This window comes from Myxocyprinus asiaticus, chromosome 13, assembly GCF_019703515.2.
Source record: "Myxocyprinus asiaticus isolate MX2 ecotype Aquarium Trade chromosome 13, UBuf_Myxa_2, whole genome shotgun sequence".
In the NCBI taxonomy this organism is placed as follows: Eukaryota; Metazoa; Chordata; class Actinopteri; order Cypriniformes; family Catostomidae; genus Myxocyprinus; species Myxocyprinus asiaticus.
Window position 1 is genome coordinate 28,193,725 of NC_059356.1, and position 18,101 is coordinate 28,211,825.

The following is an 18,101-nucleotide window of genomic DNA, read 5'->3' on the forward strand; positions in this document are numbered from 1 at the left end:
GCAGCTTCCCTTGAGCCACCACAAATCATATCTCACTATCTCTATCAATGAGTGACTGCAGATCAGAGAGTGAAAGGGAGAGAGAGTGCAGAAAATGGGCATGACCGTATGGTGGTGGAGGTAGTGGGGGCGAGGGGGACCCCAATCTTACGGTATCACTATACTTGGAAAGGTATTAAAACCTATTTTCGATTAGGACCAATTTAGAAAGTTGTGAGGGCAAGGGTAAAGAAGCCAGAATGAGTCCTTACATATAAGATGCACACATGAACAAGACAATCCTCAGATCAATAAATCTCAGGATTACAATCAATCAGTCTCTATTACTATATATAACAGAGACAGAGTCCCCACCCCCCAATGTTTGAGTTTTAGAGTTGTTAAATAACTGCATATAATTTTCCAAGTTTAATTATATTCATTTCAACTTGCTTGAGTTATGTGATTGTCTGTGTTAGCATGTCAGTGTCTGAAGCCCAAACAGTTCCTTACGTCTCCATGTCCATATTAGTCTACATGAGACATGCAGACTACTGCCAAATCCCCGGAGTATCAAATTCATCCCATTCCAAGACTCACATAGCTATTTCTGATCACTGTAAGATGATCACACCCTCTGTTCCTTCATCACTGTCCCCCTACCTCATCTCTCTCTTTCCTCCCTCTCCCTCACTCTCGATCTGCTATTTCCCAAGCCACACTTAAGGTTGGATCTATAATTAGCAAGAGGCCTTGGGTAGTATATTAGCCCCCGGAGAACAGGTCACTACGCGGCTTCACACAATCTTCACTTCTTGTGCTTCTTAGGCTTCACACATACCGTCTCGACATGGTGAGTAACCTGTATCTTAGCGGTTACCTGTCCAGAGATAATGCCACACACCTGAGGCTGTAACACTCTCAGCAGGTTCACATGGATAAGTGCTCAAATCTTAAGCATCTAATTCTTGGATATTTCAACTGTGGACTTACAATATCTTAAACAGGATATGATTAAATGGGAATTTTTTTATTTTATTAATTTTTTTGGTCCCAAACTGTGTTTTTGGAACCAGTTGGCGTTTTTAGATAACAAATTGCTAGCTAATGCTAGATAGTGGGTACCATTCAACATTTGCCAAAACTGTAAATGATGGCAGGCCATTGAAACTTCATTTTTTATTGACTAGAGACCTGTGATCTATAGATCATTATTTGGATGTACTTCACACATAAAATGTAATATTGTTTCGTTCATGTTTTGCTACTCAGGGTTTTATTTGAATTAAGCTGTGCCACACTGTGCTGATTAGAATGTGTAAAAGCAGAACAAAGCTCTTTGTTCTGAGAATCTGGTGTCACTAAAGAGTGTATAGCAGGTGCTATGTGAGGCAATGCAATGTGAAAGTCTGTAACCATTAGGTGATTTTGAAAATGCTTCAACATGTATTAGTCTCAACATAGAGGAAAGAAACACGAGATGCATTATATGTGCATGTAAGTATGCTTGTGTAATGCGTTCTCAGATAGCTTTGCTGCTAAATACTAAACATGCTCAATTTGTGCATATCTAGGCACCCAAGAAGGCCAAGAGGAGGGCAGGAGGAGGAGAGGGTTCCTCCAATGTGTTCTCCATGTTTGAGCAGAGCCAGATTCAGGAGTACAAGGAGGTGATTATTTTTTCATATCTTACATCTTATTGTTGTTACTCTAATAAATGTATTGTTTAATGATGTATTAGCCTTTTGTTACTTTATTTAATTAGACAATTAGCATGTTATCCCATGTAAAATTTTATTTTGTCTGTGTCAGATACATTGGTGCTTCATAGAGATCATATTTGCTGTTATTATATATTATGGGAAATTATTAGGGATTACGTTTAAGTTTTTTTTTTTCCACCTCATTATGGATAATCAAATAAAAATCAGTAAGATAATAATTTAACATTCAACAAACTACCACTTTGAAATACCTCGCAGAGGCTGTTTTTAATGGGAATATTTTTTGTAACATTAATTTTATGATTTACTTACTTTTCAGGAAAACGCTCACTGCTAACCTTCCACAAAGAGAAAGGTCATGTCTATATTAAGGCTTATTTGATTGTCAGAATTAAAGTAAAGCCAGCAGCTGTGCTGAGTCAACAGCACATTATCCAGCCTTTGTCTTATCTGCTAATATACAAAGAAATGTCACAGCCTTCCTTTCCTCTGACCTCCCATTTGCCAGTAACTCCTTCTGCTCTGATCCCAGTGGACAGCAGCTGAGGACCACATTGCATGCCTGAGAGAGAGAGAGAGAGAGAGAGAGAGAGAGAGAGAGAGAGATGCACATTAGCTTACCGAGTAGGCCTCGAAATGACATAAAAATAACGCACAAAGGAAAGACCTGCAAATTAGTTGCTTTACCAGTTGTCATCTCTCTGTATCATATTTTGACATCATGATTAATCTGGGTTAGCATCATTATATAAAACACTAAGTAAAGAGTATGTGTGTGTGTGTGTGCACACTGAAAGGGTGAGGCTAATGTGCGATTGAGCTAAGTAAGGACATGAAATGGTTTGGGTAGTTTGAAAGTGATACAGCCTTCTCAAGTGCTACTTCAGGAATGTCTGATATCATAGTTGGGATCGACCTAACACTTCCCACAGATGGAAAGATGGATCAGCGAGGGTATCTGTGGAGGCCGGGTGGGAGTTAGCAGCTGTCGTTATATATTTAAGCTGGGGGGGGGTCATGTTTCATGTGATTGAGAAAGGATATTTTACTAGAGACAGGCAAGAAAGAAAAGCTGACAACAGAATTGAACAAATCAAATCATCTCGGGTGATGGGTTTACAACTGACACCATTACCATGGATAAGTCCCTCAGTTTCTATCACCACCAACACCTGTAACAATTTTCTTGATTTTTTCTGTTACATTCACAGGCTTTCACAATCATTGACCAGAACAGAGACGGTATCATCAGCAAAGACGACCTTAGGGATGTGTTGGCCTCAATGGGTGAGTCAGTTTGTGTCTTATTCCAGTTAATTTTCTTTAAACATATCATACTGAATCTGCGATCACTCCTTCCTGTCCTCTCCTCGTCTTTCTGTAGGCCAGCTGAATGTGAAGAATGAGGAGCTGGAAGCCATGATCAAGGAGGCCAGCGGCCCAATCAACTTCACCGTTTTCCTGACCATGTTCGGAGAGAAGCTGAAGGGTATGCAAAAGCCCATTTTTCTCTGGATCATACATGCTTGTTCTTACGCCGATTATTTTTAACACACTACAATGTGTGTGGTCATGTTAATCCATTAAACAGATTTCATTTAATGGTGTAAGGACATAAATGGCTTAAGAATAAACCGATCGACACAGGTAGATTTTTGCCCATTACCCATATTTAACGTTGCATGTAAACACCTTTACTGGCATTCTTATATGCTTATCCAATGTATGAATGTGTTGTGTGCTTACCTCTTCACAGTTTAACGTCAAAATCAGAGAATAACTCATGTCAACACGGTTTTCTTGCTTTGTCTGATTTTTTAAATAAGCTGATTTTTAGGAGTTATCAGCCGATTGGTATGCATGTAAATGGGCTCACTGTTATATTCAGTTTTTTGCAAGTGTGATGTAACTTCCTCTCCCTGTCTCTGAAAGGTGCTGACCCCGAGGACGTCATCGTTTCTGCCTTCAAGGTGCTGGACCCCGAGGGCACTGGCACCATCAAGAAGGAATTGTGAGTCTATATTTCCCAGTGAAAAGTAAATTGCTGTCTTCTAAAGTAATCAAAATTTCATCTCTGACTGCTTCTCACTGTCTTTCTTTGCCTCTCTAGCCTTGAGGAGCTTCTGACCACTCAGTGCGACAGGTTCTCCGCAGAGGAGGTGAGATCAGATGTTGCTCTTCTGTGTTTTTAGATTAGTTCATAAGTCTCTGAACTTGTCACTGTTTTTAATGTTTGTTAAATATAACAAGTTCTTTGTTCTTCTACCACACATTTAGATGAAGAATCTGTTTGCCGCCTTCCCCCCAGATGTGGCTGGCAATGTTGACTACAAGAACATCTGCTATGTCATCACACACGGAGAGGAGAAGGAGGAGTAAAAGACAGAGGAGAAAATAAAAATTAAAAAAGAGATGAAAGTGCATCCAAAACCACTTTACTCTCCCAGTCTGCTCTTTGTCCTCCTTTTCTTACTTTGTGTTTCTTCCTCCCTTCCTTCTTTCCATCCATCTTTGTTACTCTTAAGCACTTACTCTATCTCTCCTCAGTTCTGTTCATATTCAAAAACAAAGACTTGTCTCATTGAGACTTAACCAGGAGGGTGGAGAGGCGCATGACCACAGTGTCTGTCAGTGGGGACAAGGGATTGTTTTCAATAAAATGATCTTTTAACAACATTTCCATATTGCTCACATACTCTCTCTTTCTCTGTTTCTCATTACTCACCACCACCTCTCATTTTTCACATTTCCATTGCTGTCAAAATAATGCATGAATGTTGCAGCATCTTCTTCTGTTGCCTTGAGGGTTGGAATGAAGACGTCTCTCACTCTTTTCTGCTTTTGGCTAAAGCAGCTATCAAGCTAGATCTGGAAGAATGTTGTGAGCCCACTCTGGGGAAACAGAAGAAAGATGGAGTGATCTTGCTTTATAATAGAGGAACCTGTCATCAGTCTCATATTCTTCCCCTGCCAGTTGACTAACAGTGAAAAAATGACCAAATGAGGTTTTTACTGAGAGAGCTTGGTCTCCTAAAAGTGATGCCAGGCTCATTTAGACCATCTGAGGAAGAGAGGAGAATGCGGACTGAAAGAAAACATATCCTCCTCACTCCCACTCTCCCCTCCCCTTAACTATAGCTCTGTCCATGTCTTTTTTAATCTACCCACTCTTTTGCTTTCTGCATCTGGGCCTGCTTTGCTCTGCCAGATACTCTACTGTAACCAATAAAAAGACACAAACTATGAATAAAACATCTATCTTTTGTACTGCCGTGTCTGTGCTGGCTGTGTGATTGATGGAATGAAATAAGGCAAGTCTATCTGTTGTAATTATACAGAGACAAAAATGCAACATAGGGAAGATTGCAATAAAGCTGCAAGTCTTTTATGCCGTAGATCTCAAGGTTTGGTTGGTGAGGACAGTTTGCCCCTGCTGAAAGATTCCATAACTACACCACAATGTAAGCATTTTTCCTCACTGATGGCCATTCAAAAGTAGCAATATATTCAGATGAAATCAACATTTCTGGAAGCTACAAATACATTTCAAATATTTTGTTAAGCCTATATTATAGTAGATATTTTTTTATTGTCAACTGCATTTGATGTCACAGCTAAGGATAGTCGTTAGTGAAGGTCCTGGGACTGTGCGTGTTTTTGTAGTGTCAAAAGTCAGGACATAATTTTCCTGCAATTACAGAGTGATTAGTCTGCTTCCGGAACTGAGTGCCCATGAGCAAAAATGGTGGCATGCAGGCTGTGTGCTTCCGTAGAGGCATGCACAACCTGAGTAACTGCTACTGAGATAAATGGCAATGCTAATAGATAGCTTTCTTTGGGTATTATAGACCTCCATGGCAACAGTATGTGAACAGCACTACCCCCTGGACAATGTAAATAGAGCTGCTCCACTTCACATTCGCCTCCACATAAGACTGAGTGGTATCATGAAGAGGCCTATGTGGTTAAAATAATAATTATTTAATTGAAAGTGCATTTGCAAAGAGATTGTGTTTTAGTAAGCATTAAATGACCATTTAAAATCATTCTAATGATTAAAACTATAACAATTTAACCATACAATTCTGGCAACAAGCTACAAAAATAAAAGCCATCTTACTGAGGAGCAATTGCTTTTGTTGCATACATAGAAACAAAAGCCTGTTCAGAAGAATGTACAAGCAACATTGTTCTTTGTTCTAACATTGTAACAAAGTTAAAGTGGAGATTTTCAGTAGAGTAAAAAGGACTGAAATATTGTTCTGTTTCTCAGCCACACCTATTATATCACTTCTGAAGATATGGATTGAACCACTGGAGCCATATGGATTACTTTTATGTTTCCTTTATGTGAACATAATATGTATAGCTACAAAGGTCTAATCACCATTCACTTACACTATATGGACCTACAGAGCTGAAATATTCTTCTAAAAATCTATGTTTGTTTTCTGCTGAAGAAAGAACGTCATACACATCTGGGATGGCATGAGAGTGAGTAAATGATGAGATAATTTTCATTTTTGGGTGAACTACCCCTTAAACAATTTTTACATATGAGGTTTAATGGGTTATTTGTTCAGTGGGCTTATTAGGAACAATAGGGGTCAATGGAAAAGGGGTCAACAATAAATAGTAGTCAGGGTAAACAGTATTTTATTAATGAATAAAACACAATGTATTTTACAATGTAGAATGTGTTTGTTATTGTTTTTTAAACAAATAAATAATTATTTTGCTTTTAAGCCACAAGCAGACCGGTTTATCAAAGGCTCTGTTCCTTATAATGTTCCTTAAATAATATTTCTGAGTTATAATTACAGACAGAGCACTAAATCTTGTTTTATCTTAAGAAGCTTCTGAAATATTTTCATTTAATGTGGTTGGCAGCAGTTTTCATTTATTTTCTTTCTTTTAATACATCTATCTTTGTGAGCATCACACAGGCAGTGTCCTGCACTAGCTTCAGATGCCATCTTTTCAAATAAAAAGTAATTGCATTTTCTAACCAAGTTTGTTCACATGACTACAGAAAAAGGGTCTTCAAAAAACAGTGAAGTTGGAGAAACTTCCAAAATGGCCAGTGAACAGTGGTAGCACAAGTTCCCGAACAACTTAAAAACAAAACATTAGGGCTGTTCGATTCCAGAAATTTTGGAATCACACACACTCACACACACAACAACAACAACAACCGCCATTCGCCACTAAGTGGCGGTGACTTCACCACGATGCTTGTGCCAGGCTATGTGCACCTTGAGGCCACGTGAAGTGTCAAAAGCTGTTTAGGCATGTGGTGGCTGGGCATGCGGGCTACATGGCCCAGCCAACGCAGCCTTGCCTGCCGGAGGAGCTCACCGATTGGACTTTGTCCAGATCATTCAAGCATTTGTGAGCTCCTCACACAATCCAACCTGGTTAAACCCAGGATGGATCGTAGGCAGGTCAGCCTAAATGTTTCTAACTGGCAAAGATGTTCCATTAACGGGGTCCACGTTTCGCAAGCGTAGAGAAGGGAGGGGACGACCGTGGCTGAGAAGACCTGAAGCTTCGTGCGGAGCGACAGACCAGGTAGCTTCCACACAGCGTTACGCAACCGATGAAAAGATAATGCCGCTCGACTGATTTGGAGTGAGACCTCCGCTGCTAAACCGGAGCCGGTCATGAGCACACTGCCCAGGTATGGGAAACTCTCCACTCTCTCCACAACTGCTCTATCACCAATTGGGAGTTTGGGGGGTGGAGTGTCCGATGGTACAAAATACCCAGGCAGGTGCTTAGTTTTAGTGGGGCTGATGGTAAGGCCCCAACTCTTAGTGGCAAGCTCCAGGTTCAGCAGCAGCACCCCAACTCCTCCTCTGAGTGAGCAGCAATTACCAGATCATCGGCATACATAACATGGTTGAGCAATAGGGAGCCATCCCTTGACCACACCCGGGCATCGATCAGCCTCTGATTGTATCTGTACCAGATAGAAATTCCTCTGGTACAGCTATTGAAGGCTTCACAAACTACGTGGTCAAAATAGATGTTAAATAATGTGGGAGCAAGAGGAAATCCCTGTCGCCCCCAAGGTTTACAGGGAATGGCTCTGACTCCCGGCCACGTAGTTTTACCCGGGCCCGCTCACCATCATGAAGGTCCTTAATGATTGTGAGCAGAGGGTCAGGGACTCCGAAAGCACGAAGAACAACCCAGAGCCCAGGCCTACTGATGGTATCATAGGCCTTGACCAGGTCAATAAAGCAGAGGTGTAGGTCTTGTTGGAATTCCCTACACCTCTGCTGTATCAGACGGACAGAAAATATGGCATCCATGCAGGACCGCCCTTTCCTAGAACCACATTGGGGCTCTGCAAGCCTCTCCTCAGCGTGCCTAGTGAGGCGATATAGAATAAACCTTGCCAGGACCTTTCCTGGCACACTGAGGAGTGAGATGCCCCTGTAGTTGTTATAGTCTGTGCGGTCCCCTTTCTAAAAGAGGGGGACCACCAGGGCATCCTTCCAATCCTGCGGAACCCGTCCAGTAGTCCAGACTGTTGTTATGATGTCATGTAGGGCAGTCTGTGCACAAATGCCACCCTCCCTCCACATTTCACCTGGGAGATCATCTCTGCCCGGTGCCTTTCCCGATCTCAGACTCTGGATCACCTTCAGTACTTCCTCAACAGATGGCATCTCAGCCAACCACTCACAGGGGGTGATTTCTTCCTCCAATATTTGAGGCACCGCAGCCTTGGCAGGGTCATCCCCCCTTTGTCCCACGTTGTTTTCCTGGCTGAGGGATTTTCTCTCCCCCAGGACCTCACAAAAAAGGACCTCTCCTCAGCAACCCGCAACCACCACCCATCCTTGCAGCTCCTCTGAGCGAAGGCTGCAGTAAGCCTCCTCATTCTCCAATGTGGGATGCTGTAGCCGAGGAGAGTGGGCCTGTCGATTTTTCTCAGCCAGCTTTAACACCTCCTCTGTCAGCCAGGTTCTCCGGGGAGGTCTGGACCGTGTACCCAAAGCAGCCATTGCAGCTGAATGAGCCACAGTCCTAAACCTCGCCCATTTCCCCTCGACATCTGGAGGAATGGGGGATGATGCAAAACCCAGCCGCAAGCGATGATGAAATTCTCGCTTGCAACTTTAATAAGCTAGCTGAGACCATACCACTAAGGGTTTGAATGGGGACCTGGGTGTACACCCACCACTGGAGTGGAAGAATGGCAGGTGCATCTTACAGATGACAAGTTGATGGTTAGTGGTCAGATCAGCTCCACGGTAGGTCCTGGTATCATGGACATGTGCCCGCAATCACTGTTCCGTCACTATGTAGTCCAGCAGATGTTCTTGCTTGGACCTGGCATACATCCATGATGTAGTGTGGATGCGCAGATGCCGGAACAGTGTGTTGGTAATTACAAGCCCATGGGCTGCACAAAAATCTAGCAGCCTCCTGCCGTTGTTATTCAGCTGATCTGGCCCATGCCTTCCAATCACTCCAGACCAGGTGCCAGCATCCTGGCCAACTCAGGCATTGAAGTCACCCAACAAGATGGCTCTATCCTGAGGAGCCACTTTAGCTAGCACCTGTGACAGGAGGTCATAGAAGGCATCTGACTCATCGGCTTTGCCTGCATCCCTCCACGGATGTTCGTCTTCAGTGGGGGCATAAGTAACCATGACCACCACTCCTCGCCTCTGGTTGATGGGAAAGTCGAGCCCAAAGTATCCTGGGTCTTACAGCTTCCCACACCTCACCGCCACACTCCCACACCCCCTTCATTCTTTTTTTCAGAAGAAGAGCCACTTCCTGTTGTTTGGCAGTCTCTTTCCCCGAGTAGAGGATTGTCCACCCCTCATGGTTTTAACATATTCTTAAAAAATTGATTTGACCAATTAACAAAAATGGCTGCCAACGGCCAATCAAATTTCAGCACCTTATAACTCTTATAGGGAATGGCCGAGGGTTATGGAAATTACTACACACAAGCAGGGTGTCAACTCGAAGCCGCATTTCAAATTTTGTGACAATCGGCCACACAATGGTGGTATAATTAGCTAATTCACGTTTTTGCTCATAACTCTGGAAATGTATAGGCTACAATACAAATTTGTAGCTTCTCTAAATCTACCAGTGCTCCACAATGATATGGTCACTTAAATTTCCATTTCTGCAATAAACTTTTTTTTTTTTTTACAATTCCAGTTTACCAAAAAAACCTACTTTTTCGAACTCGTCCTAGATTCTCACGAAACTTGGTATATATCATCTACAGACCCTCCTGACAAAAAGTTTGATGTGTCGAATCGTTCCAAAGATATAAGCAAAACTGTTTTGGGCATGGCCTATAATGACTAATTAGCCTGTATCTTGTGAGTGCAATTTTCAAACGTAACAAAATTTGAACACATGGACAAGAGAACACTGAGGTAACATAATGAGTGTCGTTCATTTTTGATGCTATGGGGCACTTTAACTTAAGACAATCCTATTTTTTACAACTGTGCTCAAAACAGGTGAAATGTCACACCAAAATTGTTATCCACAGGATCTTTTCTGTCAAATTTGTTTGTTTTGGTCATCTCACCACATGTGCTTGGCCCCCGACAACAGTTGCTTGCAGCTATATTTATTATTATTATTATTTTGTATACATTTCCTATGGCAGCCTATAGAACCATTAATGGGAAAGTTATGAAAATTTGCACATAGATAGAGGACAGTCTGAAGTGATACCAGAGCAATTTAGAGTCTTTATCTCAAACCTTCTAGTGCTACCAACAGTTCAAATTTTCACTCATGTTTATGCTAATAACTTTTGAACCGTTGTCATGCATATGTTGTCTCTATTGTAGCGTGGTTAATTAAAAACATATCCAGCATCTTCCATATTAACTTGCTGTGTAAATATTTTTACATTGTAGTCTGGTGGCGTGAATAAATTCTGTGCTTCAAAATCGTTTGTGTTGTTTAATGACCAATGTTTGTTTACTGGATAGCCTTTAATTAAATATATACTGTATAGTGACATTATAGTGCTTTTTATACAATGTACTACAATCATCACACATCTTACATGGCCGTAGTATTATAAATGTAAGTGTTAAGAGACAAAATTATCTTTTCTCCTGATTCCTGAGCTCATGCTGAATCGAAAGCATACCATGATTTCAATTTCCGCCCGACTAGATTTTCTGCCATTTTGAATTTTCAGAAAAACCTACATTTTGAACTCGTCCAAGGCCATACGTCCGATTTGCATGAAAATTGCCATGCATCATCTGGAGACACACAAAAATTTATTAAAATAATTTTGATAGACCAAACCATTTTTGAATGGTGCTTTAACAAATTCAACAAAGAATGTGTCAAATTGTATTTGAGGCTGTTTCTCCACAACGCTTTGATGTATTGTGATGAAACTTGGTATGTGTCACAGCCATCATGCCCTGAGGTGACCTGCAGCGTTTCAGCATAGTGCCCCCTATGGGTCAAGAGATTTTTAAAAAACGGCTATTTTTGCTCATAACTTCTGAACTGTTTGTCCTAAAATCACAAAACTGGACTCTTTAGATTCTGTGGGGCATACCATGTCGAATGGTAGTAATTTTGCCTATGTTGGCCATTTTGAGCGCCATTTGGAATTTTATTGTAAAATGCTGTATTTTACAGATCCATTGGTGTATCATTGCGAAACTTGGTATGTGTTATCGACACTATGCCCTGAAGGTGCTCAACAATTTTCAGGATGGCGCCTCCTTGTGGTAAAAAAATATAATGAAATATATAAAAATGCTAACAACTTTTGATAATTTTAGCCTATTGTTATGTCACTGGTCTTGATATATTCCTTGGGTCAAGCCGAATTCAACAATCCCACATTTGTCATGGTTGGCCAAACTTCCTGTCGGCCATTATTAATTGAATTGAAAACCTACTTTTTCAAACTCTTCCTAGATGATTGGTCTGATTTTCACCAAATTTGGCTCAGATCATCTTTAGACCATGCCAACAACATTTTTTTCAAAGATTTTTGAAATACCAAACTGTTCTCGAATAACTCGCGAAGAAATTTGATGATGTGCACTCCAAATAATTTGTTAGCCTATATCTCCGCAACACTTTAGCAAATTCAGACCAAACTTGGTGTGTGTTATGACAACCATGACCTGAGGGTACCTGAGCAGTTTCGGCACAGCGCCACCTACTGGTTATGAGATACAAAAAATAAATCTTTATTTTTATTTATAACTTCTGAATGGTTTGTCCTAAAATCACGAAATTGGAATCTTTAGATTCTGTGAGGCATACCATGTGGAATGATACCAATTTAGCCTTTTCAGGACATTATTATTATTTATTTTTTTCATTGTTTGAAATTGTATTTCATTTATTTAAAAACATATAAAAAAAATATATGTAGTGGCCAAAGAAATTATAGAAAATTACAATTAAAGCCATATATCAAACCAAGTTGTGTCCCAAATTTCAAGTAAATAAGTTATAAAACTGCAAATGTCTTAGAATTATTGTAGACGCAGTACCAAATGTGGTAACAAGATGATATCAAAGCTCCATTGTTCCAAGAGTGACATACTCAGATTACATGCCTGTCATTCTGAAATACCAGGGTCTACAGACATCATTTTGGACTCTTTTTAAAGAAGACACATGGGAAATTATTGTGAAGTGAAATCAGTTATTTGAGTTAATTTAAAAAAAAAGTTATAGAAGTTTAAGTTTATTGAAATGAAAATGCAATGCACTAAACTTTTATTTCTTATTTTATTAAAATAAATATGTGGCACCCAAAAAAAAAAAAACAAAACAAAAGAAACTTAAAGCCGTACATCAAACCAAGTTGTGTCCTAAATTTCAAGTAAATTATGAAAACATTTACTAGGCACAGTACCAAAAGTGGCCACAGGATGAAATCAGAACTTCATTGGTGCAAGAGTGAATAAAACGAATTTTAGAAATTAAACAAAAAAAAAAAAAAAAAAAAACATTTCAGACACACCACTCAAAACACATATGAGGACACACTATTTTATTGCAAAACATTATATAAAATTCATTATAGATTATAATTATTATAATTACATTTATAATGCAAGGTTACAGTGTAAGTATTGTTAGTAGTGGAAGCCAGTAACTATTCATATTTATAACAAACATATATTTTTCTGCTATAAATTATATAATAGTTTGTTTACACCACTAAATAAAATAATAAATGATCCAAAGAGCCCATTCATACTGATCAGCGCCTGTGCATTTAGCTTTAGCCCTATAACTGCTATGAGTGCAAACACAGAATATGCGCTCCTGCCAGTTTTGTGTTTATTCTTCCTCAAAACTGCATGGAACTTATTCAGAAGTACTCAAATCTAGCAAGATTGTAGTGTTTTTGCATAGATCCATTGAAAGAAGCAGCGAAAACGTTAGATTTCGGCTCCGATCGGTCATCAGAAATGGAAGAAAGCTCAGAGCATAATGGTGGCCTTAGGTTCTCTATCCAAACAAACACAAGGATGATGTCACTGTTCTAGAATGAGTGAGGCCAATCCCTGAACCATGGAAACGTCATACCAATGGCTACATGACCTGTCAATCAAATCTTGACTGGCGATCCATTGGCTGGATCTATTCACTGAATTTTGGAGAGGTCATGGAGCCTTTGATCTGGTTTGACTGACAGCTCCAGCTGTGAATCACAGAGAGACTCATGGGTAGGCTCAAACAACACGGAATTTTCACCAGAATAGCGAAGACCTAAAGACCTCGATGCTAATTGATAAAATATGTTTTATAATCAATATTTTATTGATAATAGACATTTTAATATAAGTGATGATGCAAGCAAAGGATAATCAGTCAGTTTTTTCCTAAATTTTCACTGTTTTGGATAAAATGGTTGAGTTTACCTTCAATCGTGGACATTTACCATGGATTGTATGCTTGAATTTCCTGCCATCATCTGATCAGATCATGACCAGAATATATAAAAGATAAGTAATACCGCTCACATGTTGAATGTTTTAAAATCCACTCTTTAAGTATTTTAATACATTACTGTAATGGTGTCATTCAGATCGCAAAACAGTGGGCATATTTCGAAGCTAGCAACTTGAAGATCTCAAACGATATTAGGTTTGTCATGATTAAAGTCGGATATGAAGGTAATATATTCCAATAAACATAAAAAAACGCTAAAAAAAAAAGCAGAAAAATGTCCCATATATGGGACGGTGCCAGTTAAGGGGCTAAACTAGCTCTTCAGTGTACTTACTGTCTGATTGTTCATATGACAACTAAAGAAGAAAACATTGCAACATTTCTAAGGAATGGTGTTTGCACGCTGCTTTTATACTGGACAGCTTCATGCCTAAAAAGGTGAGGCTTAAACACCATAGCCAACTTTAGAATTGCCATTATTGTAGAAAGGTTTAAACTAGGTCTTATAGAAGGACATGCCCCATAGCGTCAGCTTCCTGATGCAATGCCAAGTGTACTGAGTCGCAAGGGAATGCATGATGGTTAAATGGAATCATAATATCTCATTAAAAGGAAAAAAGACGTTCGAATGACACCCACTTGGGGAATAAAATACTAATTTTATGATCCACATTTATCATGTATGTATTAATGCTTTGCTTTAAATTATGAATTTGCCAAAAGGTGTCTGTAGTCTGCTATAGTTCACTGTATAACCATAGTTACATGGGTGACATTTTAAAACTCCAAATCCCAAAAATACACCAACAAGAATCACACGAGGGGGGCTTTTAATATATTATGATTTATTACTCATCACAACTGTCATCAAATTAATTATTAAATACTTCCTCTTCTGCAGTTATGGAACAACTGTAAATGGTTTAATGTAAACATTAAAACAAGCATAAGACATACAAGTGACAGGATGAAAGAACACTAACCCTAATAAAAAAACTAAAAAAAAATAAAAATTATTAAAATTATTTTTGCAACAATCCTACAACATACATTGGGTCATACTGACCAATGCAAAAACCCATAAGACAAGTCAAATATTTTGCACCCTGTCCTAGCTGTCTCAGAGTGTTAGTAAACCAACTTTGGACAACCCTTGCATTAAATCTTGATGAGCGTAGAGTACAAACCGCTGTAAGTCCATCTGTTGATTACCCTTTGCAATACAGACAAAACAGTAGTAAAGGAGGCCTGATAGGTAAAAATCCGGTTTATGCGAGTGCATGGGATTCTTCAGCTGAATCCAGATGATCAATGTGAACTAGATCTAAACAGAAATCCCACTTCAGGTCTCTTGTCAGAAACTCAAGTATCCTATATACGGAGTACGGGTCTTAAAAGCACAATAAAAACCCATGAAAGGTCCAATCACCAGGTGAAAGTATCAGAATAATTCATAATACTGAAGGTTTGGTGGTTAAGGAAGAGTGAGTATTCAATTTATCAGTTTTCACTTCACATAAAGAGTAACACTGTTCAGGAAAGGGGTTTGTTATTTGTTACTATTTAACAATTTACCTAACAAAGAAATGCCTCTCTTAAATTTCATTGAGCATGTCTGGACCATCCTTTCCTTCTCTCTCAATCTAAAAACAACTCTAAATGTTAATTTCCCCCTTCAATATGATGGGCACATAATTACAAACAAAAAAGAAAGAAAAAACAAGATCAGAATAGAGCGAAATAATCATCAGTATGAAATCACCATCTCCCATATCACTTGTGATTTTAAAATGTCTGAAATAAATAACAACTGCTTGGCTTTGTTCTCCAGGAAGTTGGGAGAAAATGTGCAAAAATAATTTTCAGCACTTACAAAATAAAACAAAAATAAATCCTTTTACTAAATACAAAGTTCTCCAAATCCACAACACTCTCCTAACATTGGGCCCTCTTTATAAATAAAGCTCACTGCCATTCCAGTCTATCAGGCCTCCATGTACTTGCATAGAAAAAAATACAATAATAATAATCCAAAAGAGGACTAACAATTGCTGTAATAGATTTCATATGGTTTATGATTAAATTAATACAAGTCTGTACATCAAGCCAAGAGCTTCAAATGTTAATGCTACACTGCTGCGCCAAACCTTTCCAATCCAAAAAACGCAGATTGAAGGAGTAAGGTGAACTGGATTAGAAAGTGCCCTACATCAAAATCCATCAAGGTTACTGGTGAAAACAGGCCTCAGTGCAAAACTCCATCCATATTAATATCAAAATAATTAATATCAAACGACATTGAATGACTGGACCACTATACTCTTAGCAGATTTTAACCAGTACTGCAGTTAATGCCAAGCTGAAAGAGAGAAAAAAAAAAAAAAAAAAAAAAATCAAACAAGCTCTTCTGGATCAGAGAAAGTGGAGTGACAATGAAACGCTGCATTTTTGGTGAGGCTGACATAGCGATGGACTGATATCTAAACTTTCTGCCATCTATTTGTTTTTTGAAGAATCTCCTGTTCGTAATTATGTTAACTTAAATATTAGAGGCTGCACCATACTTAAAAAGTGGTTATCCAAGTCATGACTTTTTGATGCACCTTTCCTCCCAGTCCTCAGTTTCTAATTCAGGCCTTTGTTCCTCAGCTCTTCCACTCCCCCTAATGGCCACTTCCTAACACTTTTTGCACTTTAACTCTCTATGTTAGTGTGACTGGAAGAAGCTCCTTTAAGAGGAAACTGAAAAGAGAGAAGAACCTATTCAGACCTGTCTGCAGCAAAAGACTGATTTACAATTTACTACACTGCCAAGGCACAGACATATGATAACACACTAACAAACAACAATACAATGAATAAATAGGTCCTCCAGAACACTCTCACACATAACGCATGTTATTAGCACAAGGGCTAAAGTTGTTGCCTTGCTTTTCTCTGTGCATTCATTTGAGAAATGTTTTATTCAGTATATTCTGGTTGAGACGCCTCTTAGGTGATGTACAGAAGGGATTGTGGGGCTGAACTGGCACAGATGGGCCTAAAGGCGCAAGAGGTTTATGTACATCATGGCACCCAGTATACTAGAACTGACTACTAATTACACTGTTCCTGTTGATCTCATAAATCTGGTATCCATCTTTAAAAAAATAAATAAAATAAAAAACAATTTCAACCAAATAATAATAAATTTGTCATGTTTCGTCAGGTTGACGTCAGGCTTTGTAAGCACTGTCAAGCAGAGGCGATGATGATGAGAGGTTAAGCATGTGGGGCATGTGCAGTGATCCAGTTATCCTTGTGAAATGAGTAGTACTTATGATGAAATGGACGTTACAGGAGATTGTTCATTTATCCTCTCTGTCTCTCCCTCTCTTTCCACCAGCCTACAGCCGCTTTGATTCCTTGTCCTTTTTTCCCCCCATCCTCCTCCTCCTGCCCTTCCATCTGAAGAGATGATAGGTCAGGAATTAGGCCAAATCTTTCGCTGCTGCGCCTCCATTCTTCTCCTCCATCTCTCCAACTCCTCCTTTGTCTTTTCTCTTCCCCCCCTTTTCCTTTTTCTTCTCAGCTTTCTCTTTCTCTTTCTTCAGTCGTTCCTTCTCTGTCTTTTCCCTCTCCTTCTTTTCTCGAGACTTCTGCTTTTCCTCCTCTCTCTCTCTCTTCTTGTACTCTTTGCTTTTCTTTTTCTTCTTTCCATCCTCTTCTGCTGCCCCTGCAGGTGCTGTTTTTGTGGACTCGGGGCACGGTGGTAATGGGGCGTTGTTGGCAGTGGGTGAGGGGATGGTGGGGGTGATGTGTTCAGAGACAACTTTCGTTTGGAGTGTGTGCGCGCTGGATGCATGTGCGGTTGGAGCCAGTGCCATGGTAGTAGAAGATGCTGCAGCTAGTGGACTGGGTCCATGCGGTGCCTGCGGCCGCCCCCCGTCTCCGGTATTATGGGGAGGTGATACAGGAGGCTTTGAGTGGGTCATCCCGGCCGAGGATTGTGGTCCCACCACACCAGTGCTGCTTCCAAGAGGCTGCAGTGGGACAGCATCCGAGCACAAGCTGCCAGAGATGGAGCCTTTCTTATTCTGAGAATGAAATGGTATCTTGACCTTTCTAAGGCCAGGAAGGGAAAGGAGGCTTGATGAGGCACGCAAGGGGCCAGGAGGAGGACCGCCCAGGAAGGACAGGCTTCCCCCAGAGCTGATCGCATCAACCCGGTGCTTTTGCTCGAAGATGGCCCGTGTGCCGTGCAGCCTACGGCCTGGTTGATGGGTCAACTCTCCACGAGATTCCCGCCACTTCCGCACCTGAATACTACACTCTCTCTCAACGAGAGCCTCTGTCACAGATAGAGTGACAATCTAAAGAACAAAGAGTGGAGAGTGTGAGAGTTAGAAGAATACTGCTGTGGATTTAAGCATCTCCTGCCAATCTCAATACTACCACTCCATTTTGTCTCCT

At 40.1% G+C, this 18,101-nt stretch overlaps 2 protein-coding genes across 2 annotated transcripts in view; one reads left to right on the top strand and one right to left on the bottom strand.

The window, feature by feature from the left end:
* Nucleotides 1-683: 683 nt before the first annotated feature.
* LOC127450780 (myosin regulatory light chain 11) lies at nucleotides 684-4,970 on the top strand. Its single transcript, XM_051715126.1, has 7 exons — nucleotides 684-832; nucleotides 1,554-1,649; nucleotides 2,915-2,990; nucleotides 3,088-3,192; nucleotides 3,636-3,714; nucleotides 3,814-3,862; nucleotides 3,981-4,970. Exons 1-7 carry the CDS (start codon nucleotides 830-832, stop codon nucleotides 4,080-4,082), a joined length of 510 nt encoding a protein of 169 aa, XP_051571086.1. The 5' UTR covers nucleotides 684-829; the 3' UTR covers nucleotides 4,083-4,970.
* A 7,528-nt stretch (nucleotides 4,971-12,498) lies between these two features.
* LOC127450453 (TBC1 domain family member 10B-like) overlaps nucleotides 12,499-18,101 on the bottom strand; it is a 38,995-nt gene continuing 33,392 nt past the window's right edge. The window contains exon 10 of the mRNA XM_051714565.1: nucleotides 12,499-18,001. Coding sequence (XP_051570525.1) covers nucleotides 17,120-18,001 — 882 coding nt within the window. The 3' untranslated portion in view covers nucleotides 12,499-17,119. The remainder of the gene's footprint in view (nucleotides 18,002-18,101) is intronic.

Coding starts and splice junctions, on each gene's coding strand:
- LOC127450780 (XM_051715126.1), top strand. Junction 2,991..3,087: donor GGATGTGTTGGCCTCAATGG/GTGAGTCAGTTT, acceptor GTCTTTCTGTAG/GCCAGCTGAATGTGAAGAAT. Junction 3,193..3,635: donor GTTCGGAGAGAAGCTGAAGG/GTATGCAAAAGC, acceptor TGTCTCTGAAAG/GTGCTGACCCCGAGGACGTC.